This window comes from Astatotilapia calliptera, chromosome 7 (assembly GCF_964374335.1).
Source record: "Astatotilapia calliptera chromosome 7, fAstCal68.1, whole genome shotgun sequence".
Taxonomy (NCBI): domain Eukaryota; kingdom Metazoa; phylum Chordata; class Actinopteri; order Cichliformes; family Cichlidae; genus Astatotilapia; species Astatotilapia calliptera.
The window spans coordinates 36,268,227-36,279,543 of record NC_137428.1 but is presented as its reverse complement, the minus strand read 5'-3'; the positions used below and the strand labels follow the sequence as shown (position 1 = coordinate 36,279,543).

The 11,317-nt window shown below is 41.2% G+C and overlaps 1 protein-coding gene across 1 annotated transcript; it reads left to right on the top strand.

Annotated features, from left to right (window-relative positions):
* The first annotated feature begins 529 nt into the window (after window positions 1-529).
* Window positions 530-1,968, top strand: LOC113027366 (growth arrest and DNA damage-inducible protein GADD45 gamma-like). The gene is made up of 3 exons (XM_026176982.2): window positions 530-691; window positions 791-998; window positions 1,121-1,968. Exons 1-3 carry the CDS (start codon window positions 591-593, stop codon window positions 1,232-1,234), a joined length of 423 nt encoding a protein of 140 aa, XP_026032767.1. The 5' UTR covers window positions 530-590; the 3' UTR covers window positions 1,235-1,968.
* Window positions 1,969-11,317: the final 9,349 nt, after the last annotated feature.

Sequence of the window (11,317 nt, the reverse complement as noted above, 5' to 3'; positions counted from 1 at the left end):
AGATTTGAAAAGTCTGAAATGAACCTGACAAACACTTTGTTGATGTTCGGTGAGATGCCACAAACACCGGTAAATTTAACTCCATGCAAATGAATGCAAATGACTGGGTGCATTAAAACAAGCCCCCCTAAAGCACAATATTATGATTTGGAAAGCGTGCAGTTGCATTGAGAAATACTTTAGATTTAAATATCCTTTGGCTTCATCGTTTAAGCATTTCAGTGGCGTTATCAGTCGCTTCTTAATCTTGCAAAACTTTGAGGACTTTCACAATAGTAGTCTGGTCTTGCTGTGTGGTTTCATTATTCTTGTAAGCTGAAATAAGCACTTAAAGGTCAGGCTTTCTACATTTGATCCTTTCAAATGAAGCTGCCCCCAACTTTCTAAGACTTTTCTATGGGCACGCGTGCCTGAGGGTGGGATGGGGGCTGCTGGCCTCTTGTTACCATTGTGCTGCAATCAGCCAATGAAAGAGTCAGCACGTGCTGGGTCTGCAGTATAAATGTTGGCAATCTCCTGGAAGCAGCACAAACAGCCTTTTCTGGACTTTCTGATACTGCTTCAGCTGAACTGTGAGATACAAACTAACCATGCAGTCTCCTGGAAAATCTCTGAAGGAAGCTCTGCTGTGTGCTCAGAGCGAGGAGCGACTCACTGTTGGAGTCTATGAGAGCGCCAAAATTATGACTGAGTAAGTAAACTTCATGTGACCTTAGCATCTTCTCTTAAGATTAGGGTTAATAAACACTGAACAGCAGCGCTTAACAGGATGATTTTTGTTTGCCTACAGAGACCCGGACAGTGTGTCTTTCTGCGTCCTGGCCATGGATGAGGAGTTTGAGTGTGACATCGCCCTCCAGATCCACTTCACCCTCATCCAGTCCTTCTGCTTCGACAACGACATCAGCATCGTCAGAGTGAGCGACATGCAGCGTCTGGTGGAGATTGTTGGGGACAAGGCGGAACAGTTTGAAGATGCGCACTGCGTCCTCATCACGGTATGTAGAGCTCAGTAGCAGCACTGTGAAGAATTTCAAGGCTGATTTTTTATTTTTATTTTTTTGTGCTTTCTGAAAAGAAACGTGCGACTAAATCTGCTTTCCTCTTCCTGTTTGATCAGAACCCGGCTGACGGGTCTTGGGAGGACCCCGCTCTGGAGAAGCTGCACCTGTTCTGTGAGGAGAGCAGGCATCTGAACGACTGGGTTCCTGAGATCAGCCTCCCCGAGCGCTGATCTGGGACCTGCTCCTCACTCGCTCAGATGCTGCAAAGCTTCTTATCTGGAAATACTCATCCTGATGGACAGGATGACCCTGTTTCTGCTCATCCCTGGATACTCCTGAGGAGGATTCCCGTCCAGGCAGCACGGCGCCGGCCCGAGGGGCCCCCGTGAACCGTCGCCTCTTGTCCCGTCCATGCCAAGATGACTCTCATTCTTTATGTGAATGAGGTCGGGCATGCCACAAGAGCGACGCATCGACCCTCATTCTTTGTGCGGATGAGGTTTGGAGAGGAAGGAGAAGCGATTTCTGCGTCCTGTGGTTCCACAGAGCAAATGTCGCACGTTGAAGCACGCGCAGCAGGAGAAGAAGCGGTGCTGAGAGAGAGGCCTTCTTAGAAAGGGACTTTTTAAGGATGTCCTCTTCGCTGAGCAACATGACATCAGTTGCAGTCAGCGGAAATGTTTCCCACTTTCCAGAATTGTCTTAATTCTCTAAAGGTTTCACTTTAGAAATTTAACAATGACAAAAAAAAAAAGATTCAGAAAAAAATCATCTAAGGTTTTCACTTTGGATATTTAATACTGAATTTAAAAAAAGGTTTAAATAAAAAAAAAGATCTGACTTTAAATCTTGAAGTGTGAAACAAAAACTCTTTCAATTTAACTTCATGAAAAACGAAACTATTTGTGAATTCTTGCATATTTTTTCACATGAAAAGTTACAAATAAAACATTTGAAAATTCTACTTTGCTTATTCACTATTCTTTAATTTTGTGTCTCAGTTGTCTGAAGTAGAAACACAGTAACACTTGGATTTTTTTCCCGTGGCAACATTTTGAGCTCCTTTTAGGGAGTTTTACTTTTACTGGAATCACTCAGCAAGGTCTGCAGCTCCTGAGTGAAATGGGAATAAAGTTAAGAAAACCAAGTATATAACAATGTAATTGCACAGCTCAGATTATTGTTATCGGACTCATTTCTTTATAGCAGTAAAGGATTAGGAGGGGTTACGAGATGGATAAAAAACAATAAAGTGGGAAAAATAGATGCATAATGGTAAACCTCTAAAAAGTTTCATAGTCAGATGAAAAACAGCTAAGACCAATCCATTTACTTCTCTAGAGGAGGTGAGGTGATTTTAACGTTACCTGGCATGGCCAGAGATTTAAATCTGCTGTTTTCATTCCTTCTACAGTAATGATTACAGATCAAATTAAGTTTGTCTCTGTGAGCCTGCAGCTTCTCCTGTACTTCAAATGCCAAAATATGTTTTTTCTTTTAGTGTGAAATTCCTACGACCGCTGCTATCAGGTGACCCTCTAATCTCAAAAATTGATTTAAAAAGTATTTTTTGTATATATTGTTTATCACGCTTTTTCAAGTTGGTACATTAAAAACCTAGTGGATTAGCTATTAGCAGCTTGTGTTTTAATACTATAGCCAGAGAGGCCGACTTTGACCTATGAAGGAAAACTTTCAGTTTGTGATATTCAAGTTTGTTTTGCTTCCTGTTAAATTATTACAAAGTCCTGTTGATGATGAACCTAAACTCGAGTTAAATGTGACCAAATAATGAGTGCAGTCTATAGACGGGCAAATAACATCTGCATCTATCTCAAAAACTGATGACTTTGACAACATAAACATATTTGCCACCTTTAACTTAGTTATATATCCCCCTTTTCAACAGAAGTGAACTATTTTTTAAAAGACTTCACAGACAGAGGTGGAGTGGTAAATTGTTCCAGAGCCTTGGCGCCACAGACCAAAAGGCTCTGTTTGCCTTAAAGGCTTCAGTCTTCTACAAAGGACAACAAACAGATTTTGAGCTTTTGAATGAAGACACTGAGCAGCACTGTGTCTAATGTGTCTAACAAGAAGTTGAGATAAATAGTCTGAATCATTTTCATGTACATAAGTGTGCTGGATGCAGTTTTAAAACATACTCTTAAATCAACCCGGAGCGAGTGTAAAGAGAATAAAGTCGGGGTAATATGCAAATTTGTAAAACTCGGTTCAGACTGGAGGCCTCAGATGACTCTGTGTTAGAGTTTGTGTTGTTGATTGTCATTTATGCTTAGAAACATTTACTCACACACCCACACACACACACACACACACACACACACACACACACACAGGCAAGGTACTCTTTGTTTGTATGTAGACGTCATATGTTAATGAACCTATGCATATTCATGTAACCTCAATAAAAGGACAGTGGTACGGGAGAACGGACGAGAGCAACTGGGGTCAAGCAAGGAACGGCGTTTGTCCAGTTCTCTCCCGTGCACGAGTAACATGAAGAAGCTTGCCTATTTGTGTCTTGCTTTGCGGTGTAATTATATTGTCTTCAACGTTCCAGCGAATAGGTTTATGCTACAAACCTATCACTCTGCTTCTCTGTTGTCTTTAAGCAAGGACCCGTCCCATCCTGGCAACAAACTGTTCCAACTTCTGCAATCTGGTAGAAGGTTCCGCATCTTCCGGGCAAGGACAGAGAGACTCAAGAGGAGCTTCTATCCCCAAGCCATCCGTGCCCTAAACACATACACCCGCCCTCTCACATCATCTATAATTGACTGAGACAGGACTCTTCCAGACACTAAACCAAGGCACAATGTACATTTCAATTCCTTTAATTTTAAATATGTTTATATTGTCTATCCTGTAAAATAGTCAGATGTCTATTCATATTAATGTACAGAATTCACCTGCTTGCTGCTACTACTGCACATTCACCCAGTGTATATACTATATGTGTATATTTATATGTGTATATATATATATATATATATATGTTTTTCCTCTACACCCCCCCCCCACCCCCCCAATTTTTTTGCACATGTTGAGGAGCGTGCTACCCCCCCCCCCCCCCCCCCCCAATTTTTTTGCACATGTCGAGGAGCGTGTCAGGCTACATTTCACTGTGTGTTATACTTGTATAACTATGCATGTGACAAATAAAGAACCTTGAACCTTGAACCTTGAGCAAGATGATGAAAATGTGTTTTTCACGTCATTTTCACACATACACTGCTAATTTATTGGTTAAAAACTCTGTGTAAAGTTAGATTGAGCAGATATGGAAGTACATGGTTAACTGTCTGGAGCATTTCGTGCTAGGAAATGCTCATTCAGGCAGCACTCCCAGCCTAATCCATCAAGCTTTTCTGATCTGATTCTTTCCAAACTGTTTAAAGTTTAGTCTCCTCATTTAATTGATGGCCAGTTTATGCAGAGGTAAGTTTATGTTTGAAAGAAAAAGGGTGTTTATAAAACTTTGCAGTGACTGAACCGATGACATTTTCTGAGGCTAGCTCATTTAGTATTGCCAACTCCAAACATTTTAAATTATTTCACTCTTGTCAGCATGCTAACTGTACTTTGTACCCTGTACCCTTCTTTAAAAACACCCCCCGCCCAATAAAACTCAGCTACACAGAGGTTGCATGGAGGTTAATGGAGGTGATCTTCTGCTCCTGGCACATGCTACTTTTTTCTTCTCATTCTCAAATTTACAATTCAGAACCTTTAAGAAGCTTTTGTGTGCTTGAATTCAGATTTTAAAGGCGCTCTGACCTGCATGTTGCCTGCAGTGTGAACTATTGTGGCGTCAACAGCTGCTGCAGGCCCCCCATGCCCCAAATGACATACACAAACACACACACAGACACCCATGATTGCTACTTAAGTCTTTACTCTTTCTGCTGATCTGCTTTCTAATGTGATGTTTTAAAAGATTGAAAAATTAAACCAAAGAAGAAGAAAAGTGGTTGATCTAAATCAGTTACACCCTAAGTAGCTTCATCAGTCTGTGTTGCACTCTGGTGTGTGCACGTACGCACACCCAGCAGCCCTTTGTGACACAAAAAAAAGAGGAAGAAAAAAGGGCCAGGCCAGCTGAAACGTAATCAGCCCTTTAAATTTCCACAGCAACCAACCCAACACTCACTCCATCTGCTGTCCAATTTAATGACAGAGAGAGAAAGGGAGAGAGGAGGAGGAGGAGGTGGCCCTGTGCCTGGCACAAGTCTGCTGCCATTCATCCATTCAAAGCCAAATCCTGACTAACAACAACATCCCCCGGCCGAGCAGTCAGCAGAAACACATCTGAAGTCTGAGCACAGCAGGACGGAGCGGTCTCTAAAAGTAGTTAAACAGTTTTGGGCATTTTAGAAAAATGTGCTTTTATTTTATTTTATTTTTTTATGATACACTAAATGAGAACCAGTGTCTGCCATGTGCAGGGGATAGCTTAGCATCGCTGGAGTCAGAGAGCAACATTAAGGCTGGAACTGGAAAGGTTTAAAACACACCTGCAAACACATTTAAGGGTACATTTTCTGTCTGCTTCTCTGAACCCTAAACAAACCCAGCTGCCCTCAGCCTCAACCCAACCATTAAGAGCTGTGCTGCTGCAGGCGCATGCTGCTTCTCAAGTATCCTTTCAACATAAAAGCTTTCTTCTCCTCCTAAAGTCTTTTCAGTGCTGGAGAGCTGCAGCAGATGGTAATGACAGGCTGCAGGCTCAGTGTGTGTTTCTGTGTTCTCCTGTTTTATTGGAGTTTTGATTGAGCAATCCATTTATATTTCTTGCTTTGCTCGGTTATTAGGGTTTTTTGGACAATAAAGGCTTTTATGCATCTAAAATCCTAAAATATTGAATAATCTAAGAGCCCTAGCCAAAGCCAAAGTCAATTAAACTGTTTTTACTTTAGAAAAAACAAAATTGCAGAAATCAGTAGCTGTCTGACAACAATGCTAATCTTTTTTTTTAAACTATGCAAATTTCCTGATTCATCCTTTCCATACGCCTGCTGCTGTTGCGCTGCTTGTGTGCATGTGTACATACGGGACAGAAACGCCCACCCTGTTCCCCCGGTCATCAGCTGCTGATGCTAATTTCTGGTTGTGATCTCAATCGCCCAGACCTGCTCCGGCTCGTAATGAGTCTAATCACTAATTACATTAGCAGGCCCCCTGAAGGGTGCGCTGCTCATCGGTGGCCTCAATCCTGCACAAAGATCCGGTGTAAACACGCCACCATCTAAAGAAGCAAACCAAAGCTCGTTTGTATTTGTAACAGAGAAAACTTCAGCAATTTTACAAGTTAATTAGAAATCAGTGAAAATACATTTGTTTGCATGACAATTTCATCTTTCGGGTAACAAGAGTGTTTATAAGTAAATATGAAGACAAAGAGATTATCTGTTTTGTCCAGCGTTGCAGCTTGTTAAGATAAAGTGGACTCAGAGAGCTGAAGCGCTGCCAGCTGTTGCCAAAACACGGGTCTGTTTCTCCATTGAGCGTTGAGGCCCTCGAGGGCCTGGCTCAGCTGCTGCTGGTTCAACACGGCAAATTGCTGTGTATGCATTTAGCCTTACAGACAACATGGCAGAATTTCAACACTGAAATGAGTCCAAAGCCACCATAATTTATGTAATAATGTAGATTAGAGGCCAGATTTGAGTGACACAGCAGTGGCCCGTATCCTTGTATGCTGCAGAGGAGGAAGATCAGATGGCTAAATGTGCCTGTGCCGCACCTCCACCCACTGCACACCCACACCAAAACAAAACTCTGGCAAAAAAGAAAGAAAAAAAAAGCTACAGCCAACACGTCTACGCCCCCATCAATGGACACAAAGAGCAGAAAACGACAGGAGGGGCCCCAAACAAAGGTGCAGCGAGACCTGGGCCCTCTCTCCTCTTTTGTGCTGAAGAATGGCGAGGTCCAGGAGCAGCTGCTGCTGGCTGCATGGGACATTTGAGCCGGTCCTTTTCACCAAAAAACAAAGTCTGGCGCTGTGAGTGGACAGGCTGCACGGCTGGAGGGGTGGAGAAGAGGAGGAGGGAGGCTGTATACAAAACGAAGGGCACACTTTGCCAGATCGACGTAGAGTTGACTCCCCATTGATCCTGCAGATAAGCAGCAGCAGAGGAAGAGGAAGGTGGGGTTTAGCAGGGTGAGGGGGGGGGGCGTGCTTTTAAAGTGAGGCCCTTTAAAGTTGATGGGAGTCACATCAGTCACAGCACAAAGGAGGACCCCGAGGTCTGCCATATGGTTGTAGGCACATCATCTGTTCAGGAATCACTAAAAGAAATCCAACCTAGGCCAATAGCGGCTCGAGCTCTGCCGACTGCACTACTCAGCAACAACAAATCTCTGGTTTCTGATTGGCCGATGGGATGTAGTTATTAAAAGCTCAGCGTCTCAATTACCCAGACAGGTATAGAAGTGAGAGACTTTGTTGTTTTAGTACTTGAGGATGATCTGTGTGGCAGATTGATAAGTGCTATTAATATTTTATTTCCTCTCCTTTTGCAGCTGTCAAAATCCGTTCTTTTGTATACTTTTTAGGACTTTTTGCTGGACTCCTTTTGCCTCAGATGTCCACTGAAACTAACCAGTTAATCACAGGATGAAACAAATACATTAAAAAGCAGTCAGTGCATTTAGCAGCATTAATCAAACCTCAGATTTTAATACAAATTTAAAAGAAACCTAATGCTACATATTTGGGCGCTAACTTTTACCATATGAATAAATCTTTTTTCTTTCATGCACCAGAACTATTTTAAACAAAAAGAATGAGATTTTTACAGGCATGTGGCCTAAAATAAACATAACTTGTATTAAAACTGTAATAGTTATTTGAGGTATAGGTCATCTGTAGGTATTTGTTTTATTCCTCTAAGCCGACCTGACCTTTGACTCTCTTTCTGCAGTTGTTGCAAATGATTGTATCATAAAGGACAGAAAAACATGCTGCCCTGCAAAATTCAAAATGCAGGCCAGCATGGAACATACAAAATCTTCAGTAAATAGTGTGAGAATTTAAATGAACCCATAATTATACATTTATTCAGTATGTCATGTATAATGATGTTAATCAACTGCGTTTATGTGTCAGAAGAAGATTACTTGTATTCATTTTAAAAGCATTTTTCTTGAAACTGCTTATTGCATTAAGTATGTCTGGCTGTAGGAAAGAAAAAAAGCTGACTTACATATGACATCTTTCATTTAATGGAATCTGGTCAAAATTAATCCATTGGTATACCTTAGTGATTCATTATTTTAAGAAATACAATTTGATTTTAGAAATTTTAGTTGCAGTTTTACTCAAAATTATTGTTACAAGTGCACGCCTGCACTTGCCTAAAGGCATAGCAGAGGGAACCCGTGTGTTAGGAGATGAAAGACTCGAAAGAAAAGGTTAAAAAACAAAAAATCTAATACATTTAACTGGACTCTCTCCTAATCTTTATTTAGGAGGGGAATGAAACCATAGCGGTGAAACGGACGAGCACAGTGTTTTTGTGAGGCACCACAAATATAAAAAGCGATCATAAATGAACAGTTCTTTTTAATAGGCTTGTTTGTATTTCTTCAAATGTAACACGTTATTCTGAAAGATGACCACAGCTGACAGGTGGAGTAGGACCATAAAACATGGCGTAAAACGGACATAAACTAATGCACTTTACACTAACTGGTAAATAGTTTAGGTTGGCTTTCCAGCTAAAGATATAATGGACCTGTCTTCTTCTGTCAGCCTGTAGCATCGCAGTGGCACTACAGCTATCACCGCTCTCCTCCAGTCAGCATAGTGAACGAAGATAAATAGCTCCACCTAGTGGTTAAAAGGGGTTCCTGCATAACAGTGCAGCGTATCGTGGAGCCTGGTCTTGATTAAGTCCATCAAGGCCAAAAATGACCGTAAAAACATGTCAATTAGATTCAGATGATAAAATAAAGAAGCTGAACGTTTCTTTATTTGTTGCAATAAATCTGTTAAAATGATAAAATAACACAAATAATCATGGGCAAATGATGCACTTAAATTCTATTTCTTATCTGTTATTTCTAGAACATTTTATTATTAATCATGATAATTAACTAACTATCATTCATAATTATTTTATATTTCACTCTCCATTGTGATTATTATTGTTATTCTAAGAGGATTCTTTACTTTGAAATCACTTTTAGCTGGATCTGTATCTGTAGTGGAATTATCTAAAGGATATTATGGCTTGTTGTGTGGTTCAGAGAGGCCAGACACTTGTGCTCCAGTTTTGCTGATTGACAGTCTAATACATCATTAGCCTACTACCTAGCACTGTGCAGTGCATAAGTACAGTTTATAGTTACACTCTTGCTAAGCAGGCTTGCTTATATTAGCTGACAATTTAGCACTCCACACTACTGTGCAAAAGGCTTGGCCCATCCCTCATTGTTGCTTCCAATGAACCAGACTTTTTATCTTTCTTAAAGCTATTTTTTAAAAAGGTGTCTTAATCAACAGTTCTCCAGGTCTTTCAAAGTTTTTCTCTGACCACTGGCTGCTTTTTCATCCATTTTCAGTCCTTATAACTGACCACCACTGACCTATTAATCATTCAACCATAAAAAGGCACCTAAACTCAAGGGAAAACCAAACAGAAAACATAGCAACGTTTTGCTATGTCACAAAAAACAAAACTTGTTCCCATTTCTATAGTTAAATCTACAAGAAATACCAAAGATAACAGTGTGTGCTGTGTGTCCCTAACAATACCAAAGTCATGACCAAGAATTAGGGAGAAAGAAATCCAGCAAAGACCTGATGCATGACCTGAAAGAGCTTTTCAAAATCAATAAAATTTTGAATACAGAAAAGTGCTGATTTTTATCCACCATGCAATACCATCTGGAAAGCATCCGATCAACAACAGCTTGATTTTTCAGCACGACAATGACCCCAAACACAATAACAATGCAGTAAAAGAACAGAAAAGGTTAGAAGAAACAAACAGTGGAACCAAATCCGTCATGGTGCCCAGACATCAACAGTATTGAAGCAGTGCGGGGTCATCTTGACAGAGAGTGAACCAAAAGGCCGACAACATCCTAAGAAGAACTTTAAATCTCCTTCAAGAACCTTGGAGAACAATTAATGAAGGCTACTTAAAGAAATGACAGCTTTCCTAAGAGAACTCAGGCTGTGTTAAAGAATAAACATATATTTCCATGTATATTTGCACCTTTCATTAAATCTTTGCACATATTTCTCAGTTTCCAGGCAAAATATAAAGAAATGAACGATGATTTGACACTTTTTCACAGTATCGTAAATTTGCTCCTATTAGAATTTGATAGCTTGAAAAGCAGCCAGTGGGACGACCTCTGGGCTGAGTATATCAAGCACAGCCACAGCACTGGGCGGGTGGTGCCGACGGGTCAAGATTAGGTTAAGTGGGGTGTGTCGTGCAATGAAGTAAAGTCGGTCTGTCGGGTCTCCAAGCTGCAGATGGGACCCCTTCTCCTCTGGAAAGTCCCCTTCCCACAGGCACCTGTTGGCTGGAGTCTGGTGATAAGGTTAATTGGTAGCAGTCAACCATTCCATCTCTCGTCCACATTGCTTGGCTTTGCTGTGCTTTGTTTGCACTTGGGAGGTCCATCTTCCCTAACAGTTTTGTAGAATTATCTTTTTGTTATAGCTTTTTTAAAATCTCAGTGGATTTGATAAAGGTCCGCTAGATTTACCAAAGCTGTAATTCCACTGTTGCGTCAGTCGGATGGTTAAAATACTCAGAGGAGCCTAAAAAGACAATCATGAAGTGCATATCACAACTTCTGTTTCTAGTCCTCCTTTTCTCCATAATGCACATTTAGATGGCGATGACAGCTGCTGCTTGGATCTGCCTCCCAAAAATCAGACCACCCAGTCGTGAAGCTAAAGCAAAGTTTTGAGCAAGTGTGTTTTTCAGTCACCAGAGAGTCTGTGTGTGTGGTCACTGCAGTGGAAATACATCCACACGTCCTCATAGCAGATCAGCAGTAGGGAAACAGGCTACAGGCAGCAACATGTTTAAGTCCAGTCCTTTAAACTGGAGGCGGACAGTTGAGATCACAAGTCTCTGCTGACTTACAGCAACTATTTGCCTGACTGGAGAAACAGTGTCAGACGGGGAAGTCAGAAGTCCGGCAGCTTTCCTTTTAATTGGCTCTCAGCTGCTGGAAAACAGACGTTCACTTACACATGAACACAAACACGATGGGCAGCACATGTGACTTCATTACTGTGGGAATAACACAAGCAAACA